The 26,037-nt window shown below is 38.6% G+C and overlaps 1 protein-coding gene and 1 long non-coding RNA gene across 4 annotated transcripts in view; one reads left to right on the top strand and one right to left on the bottom strand.

Annotated features, from left to right (window-relative positions):
* The window catches only part of LOC131839217 (uncharacterized), a 29,657-nt gene extending 22,943 nt beyond the window's left edge, over positions 1 to 6,714 (bottom strand). For all 3 annotated transcript variants that reach the window (XR_009356860.1, XR_009356861.1, XR_009356859.1), the window contains exon 1: positions 6,610 to 6,714. This is a non-coding gene — a long non-coding RNA (uncharacterized LOC131839217). The remainder of the gene's footprint in view (positions 1 to 6,609) is intronic.
* A 227-nt stretch (positions 6,715 to 6,941) lies between these two features.
* Positions 6,942 to 26,037, top strand: part of ACSS3 (acyl-CoA synthetase short chain family member 3) — a 160,888-nt gene continuing 141,792 nt past the window's right edge. Inside the window, exon 1 of the mRNA XM_059186442.1 lies at positions 6,942 to 7,634. Within this exon, the coding sequence (XP_059042425.1) occupies positions 7,321 to 7,634 (314 nt within the window). The 5' untranslated portion in view covers positions 6,942 to 7,320. The remainder of the gene's footprint in view (positions 7,635 to 26,037) is intronic.

The raw sequence follows: 26,037 nt of genomic DNA on the forward strand, positions 1-26,037 counted from the left end.
GAAAGTTGTGTCAACAACAACATAGGAATGTACCACAAGAGTCATCTACACATCTCATAATTCAGAATAATGGTTGGAAAAGGGTGTCCACATATCTCACACATATTTCATGTATTTTAGTTTTTAGTTCTTTTTTTTATCTACACTGCTTCCAATAAATAAATGAGACATATGATTTCATGATCTACCTCAAGTAAGTCATTAATTTGTCCCTATATTTCCTCTAATTTTAAAATAGCGCTTCAGTTGCGATCCTTGTGTTATCGTGGAAACCAAAAAATTTTTGCTCACTTCCTGGTTACACAGAAACAGCTCTTTTTGTGGTAAACTGACTTTAAGTTTCATTTCCTATTTTAATTTCATATCCCCCCTGCATAAGCACATTCACAAAAAGAGGAAAAAAAAATGACAGCCTAAAATAATGTTTGGTAATTGACTACATTTTATGAAAAAATATTAGTTTAAAGGATATTTCTTTTCCTTTTCATCATTTATTCCCCGACAGTAAGATAATTTCTCATATATTCAAGGTTTTATTACAAATATTTGCGTACCATAGAGTGGCTTTAGTAGTGGAATATGAATCAGAAACAGGGTAATTTTTTAGGATTGGTCTGTATGGAAGAATTTAAAAACGATCTCTCAAGGATTTTAGTGATCTAAATTAAATATTAATGATTTGTATTGGATTTACCATCACAAATGCATTATGTGAGAAGGCAATCTTTAAAAGTTTTAATTTAAATTACAGTTAATTAACATGCAGTGTAATATTAGTTTCAGGTGTACAATAAAGTATTTCAACTTCCATACGTCCCCCTGTGCTCATCACAGCAAGTGTCCTCCTTAATCCCCATCACACATCTAGCCCATCCCCTGTTTGCCTCCCTTCTGGTAGCCATCAGTTTGTTCTCCATATTTAAGAGTCTCTTTCTTGGTTTGCCTCTCTCTCTTTTTCTTGTTTCCCTTTGCTCTTTCATTTTGTTTCTTAAATTCCACCTATGGGTGAGATCATATCGTATTTGTCTTTCTCTGACTGACTTATTTTGATTAGCATTATCCTATCTAGCTCTATCCATGTAGTTGCAAATAGCAAGATTTCATTCTTTTTATTTTTATTTATTTTATTTGACATTTTATTTTATTTAACTATTTATTTGACAGAGAGAGACACAGCGAGAGAGGGAACACAAGCAGGGGGAGTGGGAATGGGAGAAGCAGGCTTCCCACAGAACAGGGAGCCTGATGTGGGGCTCAATCCCAGGACCCTGGGATCATGACCTGAGCTGAAGGCAGATGCTTAACGACTGAGTCACCCAGGTGCCCCAAGATTTCATTCTTTTTAATGGTTGAGTAATATCTGCTGTATCCATTGTATCTATTTACTACATCTTTATCCATTCATCAAGTGATGGATGCTTGCTTGGGTTGTTTCCATAATTTGGCTCTTGTGGATGACATTGCTGTAACATTGGAGTATGTATCTCTTCAAATTAGTATTTTTGTATTCTTTGGATATATTTTGGGTAAATATCTAAATATTCTTTGGGTATATTTTGGGTAAATATCTAGTAGTGCAATTGCTGGATCATGGAGTAGTTCTATTTTTTACTTTTTGGGGAACCTGCTCACTGTTTTCCGCAGTGGTTGTGTTTCCACTAACCGTGCAAGAGGGTTCCCCTTTCTCCATATCCTTGCCAACACCTGTTGCTTCTTGTGTTGATTCTAGTCATTCTGACAGCAGTGAGATAATATCTCATTGTAGTTTTGATTTACGTTTCCCTGATAATAAGTTATGTTGAGTATCTTTTCATGTGAGTGGCCATTTTATGTCTTCTTTAGAAAAGTGTCTGTTCGTGTCTTCTGTCCATTTTTAAATTGGATTATTCATTTTGGGGCCTGTTGAGTTGTATCACCTCTTTATATATGTTGGACACTAACCTTTGGTCAGATTTGTCATTTGCAAATGTCTTCTCCCATTCTGTGGGTTGCCTTTTAGTGTTGATTGTTCCTTTGTTGTGCAGAAATTTTTTATTTTGATGTATCCCAATAGTTTATTTTTGTTTTGTTTTCCTTGCCTCGAGAGACACCTAGAAGGAAGCTGCTACAGCCAGTGTCAAAGAGATTACTGCCTGTTTACTATTCTAGAATTCATATGAGCTTCAGTTCTCACATTTAGGTCTTTAATCCCATTTTGAATTTATATTTCTTATTGGCATAAAAAAGTGTTCCAGTTTCATTTCTTTGCATGTTGCTGTCCAGTTTGAAAATGAATGAAAATAAAAACATAATGGTTCAAAATCGTTGGGATCCAGAAAAAGCAACTCTAAGAAGGATGTTTACAGAAATGCGGTCCTACCTCAAGAAGCAAGAAAAATCTCAAATAAATAACCTAACCTTACACCTAAAGAAGCTAGAAAAAGAAGAACAAATAAAACCCAAACCCAGTAAAAGGAAAGAAATAATGAAGATTAGAGCAGAAATAAATGATGCAGGAACTAAAAAAGTAATAGAACCAATTAATGAAACCGGAAACTGGTTCTTTGAAAAGATCAAAAAATTGTATGAACCTTTAGCAAGACTCAAAAGGAAGAGAGAGACAGACAGAGAGAGCGAGCAAGCGAGAGAGAAGCCAAATAAAATTGTGTATGAAAGGGACAAATATCAACCAGCATACAAAAATACAAACAATTGTACAGAATACCATGAAAACCTATATGTCAGGTACCTCATATGAGTGGTTCAGTGGGTTAAGCCTTTGCCTTCAGCTCAGGTCATGATCTCAGGGTCCTAGGATTGAGCCCTGCATTGGGCTCTCTGCTCAGCGGGAGCCTGCTTCCCCCAACTCCTGCCTGCCTCTCTGCCTACTTGTGATCTCTGTCTGTCAAATAAATAAATAAAATCTTAAAAAAAAAAAACCTATATGTCAACAATTTGGACAACTAGGAAGAGATGAATGAATTCCGAGGAGCATGTAACCTACCAAAACTAAAGCAGAAAAAAACAGACCATTTACTAGGGATGAACTTGAATCAATAATAAAAAAAAAATCCCAACAAACAAAAGTTCAGGACCAGATGACTTCAGGTAAATTCCACCAAACATTTAAAGAAGAGTTAATACCCATTTTTCTTAAACTATTCCAAAAAATGCAAGAGAAAGGAAAATTGCCAAAGTCATTCCATGAGGCCAACATTATCCTGATACCAAAAGTAGATAAGACACTACCAAAAAAAAAAAAAAAAAAAAAAAAAAAAGAGAGATAGAGAGAGAGAGAACTACAAGTCACTATCTCTCATGAATATGTATGGGAAAATCCTCAATAAAATATTAGCAAATCAAATCCTACAATATATATTTTAAAAAGTCATATACCACAGGTATATGAGATTTATTCCTAGCATGCAAGGGTGGTTTAATATTTGCAAAGCAATCAGCGTGATATGTCACATCAATAAGAGAAAGGATAAAAACCATATGATCATTTTAATAGATGCAGAATAAAAACATGAGAGTGGACTTCCTTATCTTGTTCTTGATCTCAGGGGAAAAGCTCTTAGTTTTTCATCATTAAGTATGATGTTGGCTGTGTGTTTCTCATATGAGATCTTTCATTATGATGTTGAAATATGTTCACCTCATACCCGTCAGAATGGTTAAAATAAAAACCACAAAAACAACAAGTGTTAGGGATGATGTGAAGAAAAAGGAATCCTCTTGCACTGTTCATGGGAATGCAAATTGGTACAGCCTTGTGGAAAACAGGAGGGAGTTTCCTCAAAAAAGTTAAACATAGAACTACCCTATGATCCAGTAATCACACTAGTGGGTATTTACACTAAGAATATAAAAATACTAATTTGAAAGGATATATGCGCCCCTATGATTATTGCAGCGTTATTTATAATATTATAACTTATAATATTACATTATTTATAACAGCCAAACTATGAAAGCAGCCCAAGTATCCAACAAAAGATAAATGGATAGAGAAGACGTGTTATATCTACACAATGGAATATTGCTCAGCCATAAAAAGGGAATGAAACCTTTCCATTTGCAACAACATGTAGAGAGAGAGAGTATAATCTTGAGCGAAGCAAGTCAGTTAGAGAAAGACACATACCATATGATCTCACTCACATATAGAATTTAAGAAACAAAACAAATGAGCAAAGAGAAAGAGAGAGAAAGACAATTCAAGAAATAGACTCCCAACGATAGAGAACAAACTGATGGCTACCAAAGGAAGATGGATGAGTGGATGGGGAAAATGGGGGTTGGGGATTAAAGGGTACACCTGTTAGGATGAAAAATAAAATAAAATAAAATAAATGAGAAAAAGAAAAAAATATATACAGTTTATTGGTACACAAGAAAATAAGTATTTTGCATTAAAAGCCAGAATTTTAGAGATGCAAACGTTGAAAAGATTGCAATTACCCTGTCCCCAATTTAATGAACGGTACAGTTTTAGTTTTTGAAGCAGTATAGAAAGTACATACATATTTAAATTAAAATAATTTCTTTCAAAATTTTCTGGTTGCAAACTTTCAGGTATGTTAATGAAGATGGAGGTTTTTGAGGTAGTCCTTCGGGCTTGGTGGGTTGTTCCTACGCTTTGTTGCAGTCCTAAATTAGCTTGGTTTGCTACTGCCTTGATGCTAACTAATGTATACATACTTAAACTCACAACAATCATGTGAGGTAAGGATTAGGAGCCTCAGAATACAGATACTGATATTACAGTATAGGAGAGTTAATAAATTTTCCAAATTTCTACCTAGTAAGTGGCAGTACTAGGATGCAAACGGAGACTCAGTGCCTAATGATCTTAAGCTCTCAGCCAGTCAACAGGCTTTGAGTGTCTTAATTTAAAGGCCAATGGTGCACCCTCAAACTCTGGCCTAGATTTGCCATTGTTTTGCACTTCTGTACTAAGCTCCATGAAAAATTTCTAGTCTCATTGGTGATCCTTGTCCTACACGTCCACTCTACTCCTTGCTTTTGCTTCAACTATGTCTTCAACTCATTTCTGATTTGGAACTTACATTAACAATCTATTTTGTGCAATTACTTAAAATAAGACGGCATACAGTCAGGTCCAGAGCAAATGGTTTCGCCCAAGCAATGCGGGGGGTCTAACTTTGTCTCACACAATCTTTTAATTAATACGTTTGTTTTTAAGCCCTTAACCTTCATTCTAAACCTTCAGAGGAAATCAGGGCCTCAAAATCCTGACATAGTCCAGGTTTCTGAAGAGGAAATCCCTTTTCTCTACCAAATGAAATTAAATTCAGGACCCTTTCTCCCCACCCCCCAAGTGACCCTGTAAATCATAACACCATGAATCCATCTTCATTCCATTCTGTCATTTGGTTTCTTTTCTCCTATTCTCTTTGTCCTTGAGGCTTTTGCCCACTGCTCTCACTGTCACTCTTGGATTCTCTTTCAGCGGGGTCCTAGGAATGGATGTGGGTATTCAATTTGTCATATTTTACTGGAAGTCTAAAATCCATCTTCCTCCTTCCTTCCCTCTCGCCCTTCCTTCCTTCTGTCCTTCCTTGTTTCTTACTCTGATCAGTATCATTGACACGCAGGTCCTTAAAGGTGCAGGGGCTCCCAAGCTCAGAGTATCAATGAGGTCTGAATTGTGTTTTGCTGCTTGGTAGCTGTGTGACCTCCAGCAAGTTAACCTATTTTGCTGTTCCATTTGTAAACATGGGGATTATAGTTCCCACTTCCTAGTACTTCTTTGAGAATTACAGGAACTAACATAATTTGAAAGGGAAGCACCACAAATATACAGAGTAGGTACCCTCCTGACTGTCTGCTTCCTTCCTTCAAATCTCCCCCAGCAACCACATCTTGCACTCACACATTTTTACACAAATGCCTGGAGTGGGCATCACTGTAATACAATAGGGGATAATTTGGAGTCAGGGGATCTTAAGCACCAGGAAGCAACATTAAGCAGCTGGGCAGAGGAAAGGAGAGGGCGAGGAGTTTAAACGGCTTTATCTCTGAGTTCAAGTAGTAGTGAATGTCTTTTGCTACTTTGATCTGAAGCCTTCAGAAGAAATAAAGGAGGCTGCAGGTGGCAGGAAGAAGTCTAGCGCCTTGTTTCCTAGTTGACAGGGAATAACTGAGGTGGTTATTTAAATTCTCTTTGTTTGCGTTAGATTTATCGCTGTTTTGTTTAACCTTTATCTCCACATTATCCTTTTCCTGCAGAGTGGTCTGATTACAGCTTCTCAAGTTTACAGTCCTTCCTAGGGTCCGGGGTATTCCACTATTTCTCACCTCAGACCTGGGAATACACATCTTTACATTTAAAACCGCAAATGTTAAGGCAAACAGGATTGCATCTGAATTTCACTTGGGTGTAAAAAAACGGTGAAGGAGCTTTTAGGAATGTTAGACCCAATAGTAATTTACACAGTCTTTCTCTTTTAATTTTCCCCAGCTTCCTCTTCCTCTGTCGTTTGATTCACTTTACCTTAACTTAGCTCCTCCTTTTGGCTCCCTCCCCTCATTAAAAAAGGCCCACAGAAACCCCAAAGAGGCAAACTGGAAGGGAAGAAATGCAACTAGTCCCTTGGGGCAAACCTGGCAGCCGGCGAATCCGGATCCTAAGGGTGTTGCCTTCCCCAGTGGCGGGTCAATCACTCCCTCAAACTACTACCCACTTCAGCGCAACCTTTCTCCACTCCTCCTACCCTCTCAGCTGCCGGGAAATCCTGGAGCAGCCCTAGCCCTGGAGCCGCCCGTGTTTTTAATAACCAGGGACTTAGCTGAGTTTTAAAGACAAAGGAAACACGCACTTCAGGGGCCTTGCCGCGGAGCCCCGGGGTGTTGGTTTCCGCCGCAGAGTACGCCTCCACCAGCTGGCTCTGCACAGATTAAGCTGCGCACAACTTGTTTGTTTGAAAACCTGTTTGTTGAAAACGAGATGGGTGCGTCGGCCTCCCCCGGGGGCAACTGGCGTGTGGGAGAAGGGAGGAGGTTCTGCAGTTCCAGGGCGCTTTCCGTGCGGGAGCTGCGGCGCTGGGGGCGCACGCAGGAGCTGGGTTTCTCCCGTGGTGGCCCCGGCCCCTGCCTCCCACCCCCCAGCCCCCACTCCAGCCTGTTGCTTCCCCCGACGTTCCAGGTCGGCTTTTGCCGGCAGCTCTAGTGTTCCGGCCAAACTTCAGCGCCCCGCGCGCCGCTCCGGAGCTGCCCCCGCCTCCCGCACGTTCCCCGCGGGGTTCGGGACGTCGGGGGCGCCCCCGCTGTTGTCTGCCAAGTGCACTCCGGGACCGGGGGGCGCGGCCGGCGGCGATGAAGCCGTCTTGGTTGCAGTGTCGTAAAGTCACCGGCGCTGGGGGACTCGGGGGGTCCCTGCCCGGGTCCGCGGCGGCGCGGGGGGCCGGCCCGGCCCGCAGGGCGTACGTGGCCCCAGGCCCTCGGGGCGCTCTCGGGGGCCGGGGCTGCGGATCGCTGGCCACGGCCGGCGGTGGCGGCGAGTACAAGACCCACTTCGCGGCCTCGGTGGCCGACCCCGAGAGGTTCTGGGGTAAAGCGGCCGAGCAGATCAGCTGGTACAAGCCCTGGACCAAAACGCTGGAGAACAGATACCCCCCTTCCACCAGCTGGTGAGTGACTCCTTCGCCAAGCCAGATCTCTCACGACTTTTGGGCGACCGGGCCCGACGTCCCCTTCGCGGGGAACCTGGCACTGTTAGGAGAGAAATTCAGGACTGGAGATGTGCTCAGATCTTTCGATTTGTGTTTCATTTAAATTTTATAGTCAACTCTTTTGCCGTCTCTTGAGGGGTTGGGTTACTTGTTATGAGCCTAGTTTCCTATAGCCAGAGATTTACTGGCACGGCAGGGCTCTGCTTGGCACTGGCCATGTTACAGGGCTAAAACAAGGGTCTGGCCCCAGGGACAGCACTGTCCAGTGTGTGAGACAGCCACGGAGACAAATGGGAACAGTGGGATAAACTAGGCAAGTATTGCCAAGTATCCACACACTGCAGGGAGCAAGAGATTTAAATGAGGAAAGACTTCAGTAAAATCACACCTAACTAGGGTTTGGAAGGAGGAGTGTATCTTCTCAAGGTGGACAAGGATCTAATTATTAAAGACCAGGGGTTGGAAAACAGGCTGAAATTTGACCGTTACTGTGGTTGCAAATTATTGTGTTGGCTAGAGAGGTGGGAGGGGGGCTCATGAGCCAGCTTAGATTAGATCCATAGCCCTATTGTCTATATGAAGCCATAATATGAGGTACTCCAGAATTATGCACATATAGGCCAGGTGGTGCTAGAAATCATGGTAGGATTTTTTTTTTTTTGTCTAGAGTTGCAACTATAAGCAGCTATAAACATTATTTTTACATTACAACCAAACAGAGATACATTGTAGAATAAATGCCAGACTTGTCAGAATAGTAAGGGTGAGGCACACAGTCTATGAAAACTGGCGTTGTGGCTGCTTGTTCAGCTGTGTGCCTAGTAGGTATGTGGCTGCTCTCATCTGCTGGCCATTAGAGAGAGATGTTTCCTGTAAAAGTTTGAGAAACACTGCAGTGGGGTTTCCCAGATTTCCAAATTCCCAGCAATGAATGGGATTGGGGAAATGACAGGTTTGGATTTGACAAATGTCTCCTTGTTGAAATGGAGAAAGGCAAGCCAACCAGACCCTGTTCTGTATTGTCATCATGCTCCCCCCTTCATTGTTTGAAACAGTTTACATAGTTTTCCCTTTAGAATCTGAGCACCTTTTCTCTTCTGGTTTAATTTTTTCAGTAGTGTTTGACTAATCCTCTTTGACATGCCTGACAGTGATCGAAGCACCATGTGTATTTATATGTCTATGTCTATATGTCTATATATAAACATATGTGTGTACATATATGTATATATGTAGACATAATATAGTACACATAGACATATACACACACATATGTGTGTATATGTCATATGTGTGTGTATATATGTATATATGTAAGTCATGATGACTCATGACGACTAAGAGCATGGTCTGTGGAGCCAGAATACTGGGTCTGAGTTCTGGATCTCCCAGTTACTGGCTGTGTGTTCACAGCTGAGTTACTTAATCTCTCTGCTTCAGTGTTCTCATTTATAAATGTGGTAATAGTATGAGGACTAAATGGGTAAAGAATTAAGACCATGTCTTGGATGAAATAGACTTTAAAAATTTCAGAGGAAGAGTAGCTAGCTATCTTTGCACTCTTACACCATAGTTATTTCAGGAGGGGAAAACTCTCCTTGTGTTTTTTTTTTTTTAAGATTTTATTTATTTATTTGACAGAGAGAAATCACAAGTAGGCAGAGAGGCAGGCAGAGAGAGAGAGAGGAGGAAGCAGGCTCCCCGCTGAGCAGAGAGCCCGATGCGGGACTCGATCCCAGGACCCTGAGATCATGACCTGAGCCGAAGGCAGCGGCTTAACCACTGAGCCACCCAGGCGCCCCTCTCCTTGTGTTTCTTAGAACAAAACAAAAATCATGGTCTTTCCTAAGAGTGTATTCTCAAAGTTGTGTGCCTGCATATCTGTCATAAAGTATGGTACTGAAAATGGTTTATGTGACCACCCCCTCCCCCAAAACCATGTGAAGAGAAGTTAATTAAGAAGTCATAGGAAAAAAAAAAAGAAGAAAGAAGTCAAGTAACAACAAATGAAGGCCATATATAAGGCAGTGGCAGTGACAATGGAAGGGAAAGCAGAAGTTTCTAGAGGGTTGGTAGGGGTTGACAGGGGCCCGAGTGAGTGCAGAGAATGTCGAAGTCAAGGGTTCATCAGATAGGTATTTTAGACCTGGAGATTTTTTTTTTTTTTAAGATTTTATTTGTTCATTTATTTGTGAGAAGTAGAGACAGCACAAGTGGTGGGGAAAAGCAGGGGGAGTGGGAGAAGCAGACTCTTCTGCTGAGCGGGGAGCCCATGCGCCGCTGGATCCTAGGACCCTGAGATCATGACTGGAGCCAAAAGCAGCCACTTAACCTACTGAGCCATCTATGTGTTCTTAACCTGGAGATTTTCTTTCTAACTTTTTTCTTCTTAATCTCTAATTGCTTGCCTAAATTTTCTAAAATTGTCTGCATTGAATTTTTTTTAAAGATTTTTATTTATTTGACAGACAGAGATCACAAGTAGGCAGAGAGGCAAGCAGAGAGAGAGAGAGGAGGAAGCAGGCTCCGAGCGGAGCAGAGAGCCCGATGCGGGGCTTCATCCCAGGACCCTGGAATCATGACCTGAGCCGAAGGCAGAGGCTTTAACCCACTGAGCCACCCAGGAGCCCCTGCACTGAATGTTTTTAATGACATTTTTACCAAAGGGTCTTCATGTTTTCAAAAATTCAATGCATTTTAAATAACTGACATTTGATAATACTACATATGAACTCTTCATCTTTGTACTCTTGGAATCATGTGGCCATACCTCCTTTGTAGCAACCCAAAAGATCAAGGTGCATAAAGATAAGTCTGTGTGTCCTTATTTATTTTAGCAGTGTGATCGGATTTTACTAAGAATTTTGGTTGGCAGAGAAGAATTAGGCAGGAAATGAAGGTAGGAGACCATATATCTAATCTTAAACTTCAATAAGCACTTTCAGTTTCAAATAGAATCCATTACTGTGTTGGACACATATTTGCAGATATTCCTCATGGGTTAACAGTTATCTATAAAGCTAAATTCAAGGGCAGGATGAATGTCTCTCTCTCTCTCTTTTTTGTCTTTATATCCCTAGGATCTAGGGCAGAGCTGACACACGGGTTTTAAAAAATGTTAGTAAAGTAACAGAGTACGTAGATGCTGTGATTTTTGCTTCTGTATGTCTTTGGGAGGTGGTAAGGGGATATAAGCATAATTTGTTCTGAAAGAGACTTACTTATTTTCTGTGTCACTGGGAGCTGGGTAATGGAGATGTGGACAGCCAAATCTTTCAGTAAACCAAGGAGAGGTTGCTACAGCTTTCTTCTCCTAGACGGAGCTGCCTTACCTGGAATCAAGATCTCTGGTGCCCTTTGACTTCTCCGTCTTCCTTATAATCTTGTCTGTTTTTCTTGAAAGTAAACTCCACTCAGCATCTGTAGACCTATCAAAAGCTCCAACACATAAATAGTAATGCGTGTGAGCTTTCACAGTGGCATCAACTAACTATCCCATAGCAGTCTACCTACGCAGGAGTGTGAACATGGAATAGAAATTCTTAAGGGTGATAAACTAAAGGACTCTCCATTGAAGTGAATAGTCCTGTAACATACATTCCAGGTACTGTAATCTCTGAGATCTCTGAAAGATAAATCCCAGTTACATGTAGGTGCTCTAGGAAGTTGGGAAGAACCACCTTTTGTTACAGTTTGTTGATTAATTCACATTCTTGATATCTGGCTTTTGGGGGTACTAAAGTGTCTACTTTAGGAACTTCAGTGGAAAACTGCAGTCAAAGGTGAAGCAATTAGAATTCCGATTAGTTTCTCTAATCCTGGAACAAGGAAATGGATGTTTGGGTTATTTTCTCCTCCTGCATTAGGTATCCTGCTGCCTAGCCTGAAATTGAAATCCAGCTGCCACTCTCTGAAGTAAAGATTAGGCAGTCCACTTTGTGTTATACTTTGTGGTTGACTCTTCTGTGTAGGTCATCACTTTATTCTTTTCTGAAAGCATTGCAACTCATTTTTGCTTATTTTTTATTTAAACAACATTCCATGATAAGACTCTCATATACTATTTGATTTAGAATTTAGTATGTAATAACAGTGACTATAAGCTGAAAAGGAAAGGCTCCCAAATAAATGCCGATTACTAGAAAATGATTTCAGCTTGGTTAACCTTTCTATAATAGAAAGTGTGTAGGTTTTTCCAACATGCAAGATCTTAGTTCCTTACTAGCTATGAGATAAAGGTTGTTTAATTCCTCTAAGTCTTCAAATGTTCCATAAGAGTTAAAGACATCAATCATTCACTTATTGTGAGGATACTACAAAGAAAATGATGGAAGAGATAGTGAAGGAACCTAGCACATAGCAGCAAAGGAGACAACATTAAAAAAATTATCACAAAATTGTTTATTTAGAGTTGCAATAGATATTATGAAATACAGTGGTTAGTGGTGGATGTAACATAGTCTTCTCTAGAAGGATCGTGGAAGGAATCTTGAGGAAATGATGTTTATACAGAGATCCCAGTGAGTAGAGATAAGACATGAAACGTGGGGAGGAACATTCCAGGCAAAGAGCACAGCATATGCAAAGGCCGTGAGGTATGAAGTAGCTCAGTAGATTGTAGAAACTGAAAGAAAACTAATGTGGCTGGGACTTAGGGAATGACAGGGGAAATTATAAAGAAATGGAAGAAGAGAGCCGTATGGTAAATGGTCTTGTGAGTCATGTTGTGGAATTTTACATTTTTTTCCTGGTACATAACATGCCATATATTCATGGATGACCAGAACATGAATTTACTACTTTTCTTTCTGTACTTGAAATGGGTGTGAGTTCAACCCCAGTTCTGCCACTGACCTTGGGCAAGCTTCAATATCCTTATTTGTAAAATGAGAATGATGACAGCATCAGAATTTTTTTTTAGGGTTATATGGGGGATATCAGGATAGTATCAGGATTTTTTTTTTTGGATTAATTTTTAGGATTATATGGGAGTAGGGAGGGACTTGTAAAATGCTTGGAGCTGTGCCTGACACACAATACTGGGTATTAATGTCTTTGAAATATGATCCTGGGAGGTTTTCAAAGATAAGGTAACATTCAAACTGCATCTTAAGATAGGACTTTAGAAGAAAAATATTTTTGCGTGGGGAGCAAACATGACAAAGGCATAGAGGTTAGAAAAAATCAAGTGTGCTTATGTATGGGAGGATAGTTGGCTTGTAGAAGGTATTTTGAGTTACTGGTACAGTAGTCTCCCTTACCCATGGGGGATACAGTCAGAGACCTCAGAGGATGCCTGAAACCGTGGATAGAACTGAACCCGCATATACTGTTTTTTTCTATATATACATACTTATCATAAATTTAATTTATAAACTAGGTACAGTATGAAATCAACAGTAACTCAAATAGAAAAATTATAATATACTGTAATAAACATTATGTAAACGTGGTCTCTTTCTCTCAAAATATCTTATGGTACTGTACTCATCTTTCTTTTTCTTGTGATAAAATGCCTACGTGATAAGATCAAGTGAGATGAAGGACATAGACATTGTAACAAATGTTGGGCCGGAGTTTGACCCCAGGTAACTGAAAACAGCAGAGTGAAACCACAGTTAAGGGGGGCACTGCTGCACTCAAATTCAGAAGGTAGTTTCAGGATGGTTTCAGAAATCTTGGAATAGGAAGCAAAAGGTTTTGTCTTCACTTCTTGGGCTACAGGTCACAATCTGACTCTAAGCCTACAAGTGGGTTTTGTTTGAGCCAGATGTTGAGTTTTTGTTTATTTAAGTAGTTCTCAGTATTTAAACATGGGAAGATTTCACCTAAAATCCACATTTCTGGTATCAATTCAATTTTTGGTCTTCTTTTGACAAAAAAGTAGAACATCTACTAGCAATGGGCAGCACTTGCCCAGAACTGAGTAACTCCTATCCCCAGGCTAAATGCGACATTGTGACCGCCTGAAAGTGGGGTTCAGGGAAGGAAGGAAGTTTTGGTAATGGCAAGAATGTGAGACAGATCTCCAAGTTGGGGAATTGATTGTGAAATGAAAGTTCATTGGCTGAAACCTGGAGGGGGCTTGATGTACGGCTATAGACTCGACTCTAAGTTGAAAAGATGTAGAGTTTAAGCCTGATGAATGTTGAGTGGAGATGGGGGTGGAGGGAGAGAGAGGAAGAGGAACATACTAAAAACTAAACTTTGGAGACAAGTAGGGAAAAAATACCTTGCAAGAGTGGATGGGACCTTGGTCAAAGAAGTAGGAGAAGGAAGAGCAGGATCTTGCAGTGTCCTGGAGTATAAAGAAGGGAACAGATAAAAGAAGGACCATCAGTAGAGGTTAAGGGCTCAGAGATGTTTTAAGGCAACGGAGGTGTGAAAGAGCAATTTTGATTCAGAAATCCTCAGGGACTTTTCATAATGTGATGTGAATGGAGGAACAGAGGCGAGACCAAGAGCAGTGCGTTACAGAGTGAGCAGAGGGTGGAAGGAACATTCCATGGAGGAATTAGAGACAGGAAGGGGAGACAGAATGACAGCGTGTAGATGCACCTGAGCTATGAAATACGTTCCTCCCTCTCTTTACTTTTCTTCCTCCTCTTTTAGGAGAAACCCGTGTTTAAAGGCAGAAGTGAAGAAATCTGTGACATAGGAATGAAGGGAATTTTGCTTATTTTGAAACCCATTCCTCATCAATAGGTCTCCCTGTTTTTGCAGCTTTGTGTGGTTTCTTATCTTTCTTTTGTTTCGGTACTAGAAGTTCCTGGAGGAAACTCCAGGGAAGAGTCTAAACAATGACATACAGAGCTACTCAGCCAGTCTGTATGTTCTTGTTATATACTGTCACAGTTCTGTTTCTCTAGATAGTTACACATTTCATTGCGAGTTTACAGGGAAGATGAGGAGGCAATTGAAAAGGGATGAAATAATAGTCGTTGATTTACTTAATTATTCTTGGGGTATTAGGCATTGTATAAGTAAGTGGTTCAGAGGAGGAAAAAGTTCTTTATCTCGTATTTCCAACTTTTCTGTGAGTTTGACTTTGTTTCCAAGGAAAACAAATACGGACAGTATAATGTGAATTTTATGTAACTGGAAAGTAATTTAATTTCCCTAATGAATTTTGGTGCTTTGGCAATCCGTCAATAAACCGCATTAAACTATTTGGGAAATTTAGTCTTTTTGTTTTTTTAACTTACTGAGATTCTTTGAATTTTCCTTCATATTTATCAGAATTTATTAAAATGATGTTTAATTCTGGTTTGAAAGTAAGAGGCTTACCTAAAGATGAAAAATTTGTCCCCTTTTGACAAACTCTAAATGAAATGAATTTATTCATAATATCGTGCCACAGTACAGGCATATTTAAAATTTAAATTGTCATTTTCCTATAAATACAAAAAATATTTTAAGAAGGTACACGGTCGGCATGAAAAATGACCTGTTAGAAATACAGTCCCGCAGAAAAACCTCTATCAAGAAAGCCCAACTTTAAAAGATGGGCCTTATTGTATATTCTCAAGGTCAGCAGCTTGATGCCGAGCCATATCTAATTTTCTCAGTCTCTCATGCTGCTGAACCTCCAGGACACAACAGAGGGAACTACAGGAATATGGCCATTACATAAGAAAGGATGGATTGCCTGACAAATGGCACAATCAATGAACAATGGAAATTCAATCAGCTGTGACTGCATCAACTACCAGGTGCATGGGAAAATCCAAACTCTGAGCAAGTATCTCCTGGAAGGTGGCTTGCTTCTCCTTTGTTCCCACCATATACTATTAGGTGAGGGGAAAAAAAATCTGGTGGTTGAAGGTATTGTATCTGCTGCTACTCCTTATTTTCTTTCTTTTCTCTCTCTCTCTCTCTTTTTTAAAGAATTCTACTTTCATAAGCAACAAGCAGCAACTCATTGCTTTCCACAGTGTGTGACATGTGCAAGAGAAATATGTAGGAGGCTGATGAATCTTTGTGACAATATATGAATCTAATAACCTCTTTAAATTACAATTTTAGAAGCACATCTGAATGTGCAATTCAGATCCTTTAAACCATGGAGATAGAGAACTTCCTATAAGAGGTTAATTTTATTTGCTTTTGTTGGAATTATGGCCAAATGAGGTAAAAAGATAGTGCATAGAAAGGAGGGGTAATATTCTTTTTTTGTTAACATCTTAATTTAATTTTATTTTTTTCAGTGTTCCAGAATTCATTGTTTATGTACCACACCCAGTGTTCCATGCAATACGTGCCCTCCATAATACCCACCACCAGGCTCTCCCCCCCACCCCACCCCCCTCCTCTTCAAAACCCTCAGTTTGTTTCTCAGAGTCCACAGTCTCTCAGGGTTTGTCTCCCCCGCCATTTCCCCCAATTCACTTTTCCTTTCCTTCTCCTAATGTCCTCCATGTTATTCCTTATGCTCCACAAATAAGTGAAACCATATGAAAATTGACTCTCTCTGTTTGGCTTATTTCACCAGTGTAATCTAGGAGGAGTACTATTATGATATCCAGGAAAGTTGAAGTTTAAGAATTTTGAATTTCGGGGCCCCTGGGTGGCTCAGTCGTTTAAGCATCTGCCTTGGGCTCTGGTCATGATCCCAGAGTCCTGGGATTGAGCCCTCACCTTCTCCCTGCTTAGCCGGAGTCGGCTTTTCCCTCTCCCTCTGCTCCCCGCTCCCCACGCTCACTAGCTCCCTCTCTCTTGCTTGCTCATTCTCTCTTTCTCAAATAAATAAATAAAATCTTTAAAAAAAAAAAAAGAATTTTGAGTTTGAGGTAGTCCAGTTGAAAGTCTTAGAATAGCTAAAAATAAATAAAGAAAAAAGCTCTTTCAAATTCTAGGTTAGAGAGGGTAGATCTTAATTTGTGACTTTCAGTAAATAGTGAATTTTACTGATTTAAAATATAAATGTTTCTTTTTCTTTTTTTTTTTTTAATTTTTTATTTTTTATAAACATATATTTTTTATATACACATATTTTTATCCCCAGGTCTGTGAATCACCAGGTTTACACACTTCACAGCACTCACCAAATCACATACCCTCCCCAATGTCCATAATCCAACCCCCTTCTCCCCAACCCCCTCCCCCCGGCAACCCTCAGTTTGTTTTGTGAGATTAAGAGTCATTTATGGTTTGTCTCCCTCCCAATCCCATCTTGTTTCATTTATTCTTCTACCCACTTAAGCCTCCATGTTGCATCACCACTTCCTCATATCAGGGAGATCATATGATAGTTGTCTTTCTCTGCTTGACTTATTTCGCTAAGCATGATACGCTCTAGTTCCATCCACGTTGTTGCAAATGGCAAGATTTCATTTCTTTTGATGGCTGCATAGTATTCCATTGTGTATATATACCACATCTTCTTGATCCATTCATCTGTTGATGGACATCTAGGTTCTTTCCATAGTTTGGCTATTGTGGACATTATTGCTATAAACATTCGGGTGCATGTGTCCCTTTGGATCACTACATTTGTATCTTTAGGGTAAATACCCAATAGTGCAATTGCTGGGTCATAGGGCAGTTCTATTTTCAACATTTTGAGGAACCTCCATGCTGTTTTCCAGAGTGGCTGCACCAGCTTGCATTCCCACCAACAGTGTAGGAGGGTTCCCCTTTCTCCGCATCCTCGCCAGCATCTGTCATTTCCTGACTTGTTGATTTTAGCCATTCTGACTGGTGTGAGGTGATATCTCATTGTGGTTTTGATTTGTATTTCCCTGATGCCGAGTGATATGGAGCACTTTTTCATGTGTCTGTTCGCCATCTGGATGTCTTCTTTGCAGAAATGTCTGTTCATGTCTTCTGCCCATTTCTTGATTGGATTATTTGTTCTTTGGGTGTTGAGCTTGCTAAGTTCTTTATAGATTCTGGACACTAGTCCTTTATCTGATATGTCGTTTGCAAATATCTTCTCCCATTCTGTCAGTTGTCTTTTGATTTTGTTAACTGTTTCCTTTGCTGTGCAAAAGCTTTTGATCTTGATGAAATCCCAGTAGTTCATTTTTTCCCTTGCTTCCCTTGCCTTTTGCGTTGTTCCTAGGAAGATGTTGCTGCGGCAGAGGTCGAAGAGGTTGCTGCCCGTGTTCTCCTCAAGGATTTTGATGGATTCCTTTCGTACATTGAGGTCCTTCATCCATTTTGAGTCTATTTTTGTGTGTGGTGTAAGGAAATGGTCCAATTTCATTTTTCTGCATGTGGCTGTCCAATTTTCCCAGCACCATTTATTGAAAAGGCTGTCTTTTTTCCATTGGACATTCTTTCCTGCTTTGTCGAAGATTAGTTGACCATAGATTTGAGGGTCTATTTCTGGGCTCTCTATTCTGTTCCATTGATCTATGTGTCTGTTTTTGTGCCAGTACCATGCTGTCTTGATGATGACAGCTTTGTAATAGAGCTTGAAGTCCGGAATTGTGATGCCACCAACGTTGGCTTTCTTTTTCAATATCCCTTTGGCTATTCGAGGTCTTTTCTGTTTCTAAGTGGGAGAAAAGCAATTAAATTTTATAGGTCTTTGACTTAAGAGCTAACTCTGGACAACAGGAATACCTTCTACCTAGGTTTTGATTTTAGAATAAAAACATTTCCCAAGTATAATCTTTCAAGACATCTCTCCTAAGTGGATGGCTCAGTTAAGTTAAAGAACTTTGGGAAGATTTAAAAAAAAAAAATGAATGCTCAGTATCTGTTGTAGACCTGAGCAGTGCAGATGTTTGTAAAAAAAAATTGGTTAAGTCAAAGGAGCATAGGGTCAGTATTATAGACTATTTGCTAAATAAATAGAAGCAAAAACATTGGAGCTTAGAAAAGTCTACTTTTATACTAATCTAACTTTGCTTTCTCTCCACAGTTTTTCTTATTTTCATAGAGTTTTATTGATTCTCAATTGAGAGTTAAGTGCTTTTCTAAACCACAAATGCCCTGACTTTGCCTTCCTCCCAACTTGCCTCCTTAATCAAGGCCAAATGATGTTTGCCAGGTACCAATGGGAGTTTGTTAGTTATCTTATTTTGGGGGGTAGGCGAATAAAAAGTCCAGGATCATTATCAGTGGAGAAAGCAAATTGATTTCTGGGTTAAAATTCTGGCTCCACTCCTCGAACAGTGCTTTTGCCCAAATAATTGTAAAATGGCAGAATTTATAAAATTGGTCTGCGATGGGTATTATTGTTCAGCAGTATCTGTTCTCCTCTAGGTCGGGCACTCCAGAGGATCGGATGTCCCCATATACACGGAGTTATGTGGTTAGCTTTGGCTAATGCAGTAAGAGGAGGAAGGTGTGTCACTTCAGAGTGAAGCCTTTATTTGCAAAAGCTTCCTTCCTCAGCCCGCTGGTTTGCCATGGCTATTGTGAAACACATGTGGGCTCCAAGCCACCTGCATTGCAGAGCAGAAATGCATTAATAGCAGATCTGGGGAGTCCACTTGAGCCCACAGTGAAGTTGCATGAGTAAGAAATAAACTTTTATTTTTGCAAGTCACAGAGAATTTGCGGTTGTTACTGTAGTGTAATCCAGCCTATCCTTACTGATTGAGAAGGCAATAATTATAACTTTATAGGATCGTTGGAATGATTGTGTTGCTGGTGTACATAGTGTCCAGCATGTAGTAAAAGCAGGTAGGCTTTTTTGTGTCCATGTTGGGAGCCAAGTACAATACGTAGTGCTATAATTTATTTAGTATTTATAACGACCCTGTGAGATAGGGTCAGTTTTTATTCTGATTTAATGGGTGTGGAGATGGAGATACAGTTTAAGAAACTTGCCTAAACTTATAAAACTAGTAAGTAACAGATCTTGGATTTGAATCCAGACGGTCTGAAATTAGCTTCTATACTCCATCTAAATACTACATTATAAGAGCGCCTGGCTGGCTCAGTGAGCTAAATGCCAGACTCTTGATTTCAGCACAGGTCATGATTTCAGGATTGTGAGATCGAGCCCCGCATCATGGTGGCACTGGGCATGGAGCCTGCTTAAGATTCTCTCTCTCCCTCTCCCTTTGTCCCTCATGTGTGCACTCTAATAAATACATAAACATATAAAAACTACATTATAGTGTTACTTTACTAAGAGTTAATTTTAGCTTTTCTTTTCTTATCTCTTCTCCACTGAAGACACTAAAAGTAATTAAAAACACCTGAGTCTAATTCTTAGAAACATTTGGAAAATATCCATATTATATATGGGGTAATAGATTGATACTCTTTGAAAAAGTGAGCTGTGTTTTATAGGTAAATATTTAAAATGTGTACAGCAGTCCCAAAGTTGGGGAGAGAGAGGCTTTATATCGTTACCTACTCTGGAAATGTTTCCTGGATGCTAGAAAACAGTATCAATCTTCTAAAAAATGCTCTGTTGGTTTTTTGGCTTAAGGAAAATGTATAATGACCACATTATTCATTGCTTGCAATATGCTATATTACTACTTTTATTAGAACATGGTGATAAATAGCCTAATTAATTCATGTAAGTATGAATATATGAGACTTTTCCTTTCCTCCAACCTCTCAATAAAAGAAAATGCTGGACTTCTTATGTGTGTATAATTAAGGTACTTGTTGATTTTATTTACTGCATTTATTACTGATTTACACATTCATATGCAGTATTCTTTCCTGTTTTTTTTCCACTGTTTTTCCTCTTGAGCCTAGTGCGACAGACAAACCTTGGTAAATGGCTGACGTTAAGGGCAGAGATGAGTTTCTCAGGAATTGTATCGCATACAGCTCTCTCATTATATTGATATACAGTTGGTCAATAATATGTCATATTTTTTGAAATTCAGTACAAAGACAATGAGCTGTGGGCGCTTTCACTAACCTGTGTTATTCCATGGATGTTGCCAGACTTCGGGGAACAAGTGATCTAAGAATGTTCAATGTTGCCTTTGAGTGTTTGGGGGGGGTGTGCCACAATAAGACTTGGGATATTTTTAGGGTCTGTAGTAGGGAACTCACATGTGGTTATTCTCTAGCTCATGCTGGAGCTATTCCTTTCTTCCATGTTGATGTATTAGGTCTCAGTAATGATAATGATAATAGTAGCAGCTAGAGCAATGCAGAGGCAGGTAACTAATTATTGAACACATACTCTGGCTCAGGTCCCATGCTTCAAGTATATACGTGTTCCTCAAATCTTGCCAACACCTTGTGAAATAGGTATAGTTATAATGCACTTTTATAGCTGTATAAACAAAGGACAGAGTGATTTAAGTGACTTGTCATATAGTGGTGGACTTCATTTTTCAACCAAGTTGGGTCACACTGTGGAGCTCGATTTCTGTAATGAGTTGTAACTACACTCTAACTTCTGTCTGGTTGTCATGTGGCTGTTTAGATGTCAGGACCTAGAGGGTAAAAGAATGAGAACTATGTTAGAGTTCTAAAAATGTCTAATCTGCGATGTTGCTTCCTGTTTCCTCATTTATCATCTGTGTTTCTGTGTATCTTCTACTCTCTGATTTTAGAGGAATTGTAAATCTTCATTGATTTCCCAGATCCCACTTTTACGTGTGTTCTTGACTCATTATTTTTTTATCCTCATAAGCACATCATTTTAAATCTTATTTCCCTTTAAGGTAGTTTGGCAAAGAATACTCAACGCTCATTTCCATCCACTATACATCTACTAGATAAGCTCACACTGATACTTTTACCAATAATTTCACGAATCATAACGAGGTAATGGAAGGGCAGCGCTCAGGTCTCAGTGACCTTTCTATCCCCAGGGAAATGTACATAAACCTTGTGTTTATCAACTGCGCTGACTCTGAAACTTCACCTCATATATAGGTTTTTTGTTGTTGTTGTTTTTAAGATTTTATTTGACATAGAGATCACAGGTAGGCAGAAAGGGAGGCAGAGAGAGGGGGGAAGCTGGGTCCCTGCTGAGAAGAGAGCCTGATGCAGGGCTCGATCCCAGGATCCTGAGATCCTGACCTGACCCGAAAGCAGAGGCTTAACCTACTGAGCCACCCAGGCGCCCCTGGATTTATCTTTTTTAATCTCTCTTCTATCTGGGCTCCTATATAAGTTGTAGGTAGATATACCTAAATTATCCATCCTACCAGAACCCAAAATGACTCATGAATCTTCTTTCTATGAAGGCATCTAAGGGTTTGACATTTTTTCTGCAAATTTTTATTTAAAATCCAGTTAACATAACAGTGTAATTTTAGTTTCAGGAGTAGAATTTAGTGAATAATCCCTTATATACAACACCCAGTGCTCATCACAAGTGCCCTCCTTAATGTCCATGACCTATTTAACCCATCCCCCCATCCACCTCCCCTCCAGTAACCCTGAGTTTGTTCTCCGTAGTAAAGAGTCTGTTTCGCGGTTTGCCTCTCTTCACGCCACCCTAATGCTCATTTGTTTTGTTTCTTAAATTACACATATGAGTTAAATCATATGGTATATGTCCTTTCTCTGACTGACTTATGTCACCTAGCTTAATACTCTCTAGGTCCATCCATGTCATTGCACATGGCAAAATTTCATTCTTTTTATAGCTGAGTAATACTCTATTGTATATATATACACATTATTCATTCATCAGTTGATGGTCAGTTTGGGCTCTTTCTGTAATTTGGGTATTGTTGATAATGCTGCTGTAAACATTGGGGTGCATGTATCCCTTTGAATCAGTATTTTTGTATCATTTGGGTAAATACCTAATGCTGGAGTAATTGGGTCTTAAGGTAGTTCTATTTTTACCTTTTGAGGAACTTCTGTTCTGTTTTCCAGAGTGGTTGCACCAGTTTGCATTCTGTTTGGGTCTAAGTTTACTGATGAGGCAGCTGGTTCCCTTTGCTTCTCTTTGGCTCATTTGTCTTTAGTTGTAAAAGAGACTATTTTACAGAATTCATGGGCACTCAGTCACCAAGCCAAAGACACACTACAAAGAGGTAAATACTTCACTTATGTGGTACAGACCAAGTCCCCATGTGAGTGTGGACTGAAAAAGTTGTCTCTCTGACACATATCAGGTTCTAAGAATTTCAGATTTTTGAGCTGGACCAATATCACATTACCAGATTGTCATTTATTTGTCATTTTGTAATCACTAAGTTAATGAAATAAACCAAATTTTAGTGATCAAATGAAAATCATTGGTTAAAAGTAGTAAAAGATGCATTGAGTAAAAGAGAAGTGTGCTATGGTGAGTGCTGTGAAGTGTGTAAACCTGGCGATTCACAGACCTGTACCCCTGGGGCTAGTAATACATTATATGTTTATAAAAAAAAATAAAAAAAATTATTAAAAAAGTAGTAAAAGATGAATACTGAATGATCTCACTTACATGTGGAATCTAAAAAACAGAAGAACAAAACAAAACAAAACAAAAACCCAGACTCATAGGTACAGAGAACAGGCCGGTGGTTGCCAGAGTGGGGACCATAAGGGTTTGGGTGAAATGGGCAAAAGGGGTCAAAAGGTACAAACTTCAGGCTATAAAATAATGTCATGGGAATACTATACTTAATAATACTGTATTGGATATTTGGTGATGCTGAGAATTAACCTTAAAAGTCCTCATTACAAGAAGAAAGAAAAAAAGAAAAAAAGTTGTAACTCAGTGTGGTGATGAATGATAACTTGACTTGCTGTGATAATTGTTTACAGTGTATACAAATGTCAAATCATTACATTGTATACCTGAAACTTATATAATGTTGTATGTCAATTATGCCTCAATTAAAAAAGAATTTAAAAAGTGATAGCAATGAGATAATATAAAATGTTATTTTTCTAGGACACATTTATGATAGTTATAATGGTACAAATCTTAATATTATTATTTGATATAAAAGCTGATCATATCCTGTTAAGAGCTTGAATTTTAGAAGACAGGACATTGGCTTTATTATTGTTTTAAAATGCTGAATCCTGACTGCTCAAGCTCTTCTGCTGTTTTCTGTAAACATTTTATTATTTCACCTGAATATTTCAAGAGCTGTTTGAAGTGTAATTTGTAATTACAGGCTTGGTAGATCTAATTTGATAAATTGTTCTCTTATCTAGGTTTAATGAACTTACAAAAGAATTAATTTTAAATTTTATAACTGGCAAAATACTTTTAATTTGGAAGATTTTCTTATTAAATATCTAATTATTTCAGTCTATATCTGATAGAAATAATAGTGCTCATAATCAAAACCTCTTAAATCCTAGAAGATGACTTTATTCTCTCTGTGTGTATTTGTATGTGAGTGTGCACACATATGTGTATATGTTTGTGAGTGTGTTTAAGTGTTACAGAACATAAAATATATTATTACAGTAACAGTAATACTCCTTACCATAGTTTGTTAATTTATCAAGCACATACATTCTTAAAGAATTTAAGGAAGGTTCAGTAACTTGCTCATGCTTACTTGGCCTGCAGGTAGCAGATCTGGGATGAAAAACCAGATCTGGTAGTGAAAAGAAGGGCCATCTGTACCCCAATGTTTATAGCCACAATGGCCACAGTTGCCAAACTGTGGAAAGAACCAAGATGCCCTTCAACGGACAAATGGTAAGGAAGATGTGGGCCATATACACTATGGAGTATTATGCCTCCATCAGAAAGGATGAATACCCAACTTTTGTAGCAACATGGACGGGACTAGAAGAGATTATGCTGAGTGAAATAAGTCAAGCAGAGAGAGTCAATTATCATGTGGTTTCACTTACTTGTGGAGCATAACAAATAGCATGGAGGACATGGGGAGTTAGAGAGGAGAAGGGAGTTGGGGGAAATTGGAAAGGGAGGTGAACCATGAGAGACTATGGACTCTGAAAAACAATCTGAGGGGTTTGAAGGGGCGGGGGGAGGGAGGTTGGGGGAACCAGGTGGTGGGTATTGGAGAGGGCACGGATTGCATGGAGCACTGGGTGTGATGCAAAAATAATGAATACTGTTATGCTGAAAATAAAAAAAAAAAAACTAGAAAGAGGAAAAAAAAAAAAGAAAGAAAAACCAGATCTGTTAGACTTTAGAGTGTATCAGCTTCTCACTGTATCTTAATTCCTCTCCAGTTAATCCCATCTTACTATCACGATAGATACTAGTGATATAGATTTGATATCATATCTATAGATAGATATGATATCAAATCTATATCTAAAAAAAAATAAAAAAACTAGAAAGAGAAAAAAAAAAGAAAGAAAAACCAGATCTGTTAGACTTTAGAGTGTATCAGCTTCTCACTGTACCTTAATTCCTCTCCAGTTAATCCCATCTTACTATCATGATACTAGTGATATAGATTTGATATCATATCAAATCTATATTATATATAGATTTGGTCTATATATAGTCTAACAGATCTGGTTTTTCTTTCTTTTTTTTTTCTCTTTCTAGTTTTTTATATATTATATATAGATTTGATATGATATCAAATTTATATATATAATATATATAATATAATATATATATAATTATATATATAATATATAATCTATATTATATAATCTATATTATATATAGATTTGATATATCAAATCTATTATATATAGATATTTGATATGATTTCAAATCTATTATATATAGATATAATATAGATTTATTATATGTAGGTATTATATATAGATATATCTATAGATATTATATATAGATATATCTATAGATATTATATATAGATATATCTATTATATATAGATATAATATAGATTTGATATGATATCAAATTTATATATATAATATATATATTATATAATCTATATTATATATAGATTTGATATATCAAATCTATTATCTATAGATATTTGATATGATTTCAAATCTATTATATATAGATTTGATATGATATCAAATCTATATCTAGATCAAATCTAGATATAGATTTGATCTAGATACTAGTGATATAGATTTAAAGACAAGCCTGGTGCCTATCTGCATATATCTACACACACATCTATGCTCGTTGGCCTGTTATATTTATAAAAGTGGAGTTTTTTTGCTCAGAACTTATTCATTCATTCACTCATTTGTTCCTGCCATCCTTTCCTCCTTTCTCTTGCTCATTCCACAGACGTTGATCCAATGCCTTCTAAAGCCAGGAACTATTCCAAGTGCTGAATCAGAATCCAGATAGAGTGTAACTTTGAAGACCAACTTCACACGTCAAAGGAAAAAAAGTGTTGCTTGCAATAAGATCGCTTTCAATTTCCTGTTTAAAAAGAGTAATTCCGAGTGATGGGGACTATCTAGTAATAATTTTCTGAAAATAGGGGTATTAGAATTTGTTTTATTTTACAGTCAGCTCTACTCTGAATTACCTTTGATTGTTGAGGTGTGAGTAACTAGAGGATACAACCACACATTTGGATCAACAGTAGTGCTTTCTAACTAATG

Source organism: Mustela lutreola, chromosome 8 (genome assembly GCF_030435805.1).
Source record: "Mustela lutreola isolate mMusLut2 chromosome 8, mMusLut2.pri, whole genome shotgun sequence".
Classification (NCBI taxonomy): domain Eukaryota; kingdom Metazoa; phylum Chordata; class Mammalia; order Carnivora; family Mustelidae; genus Mustela; species Mustela lutreola.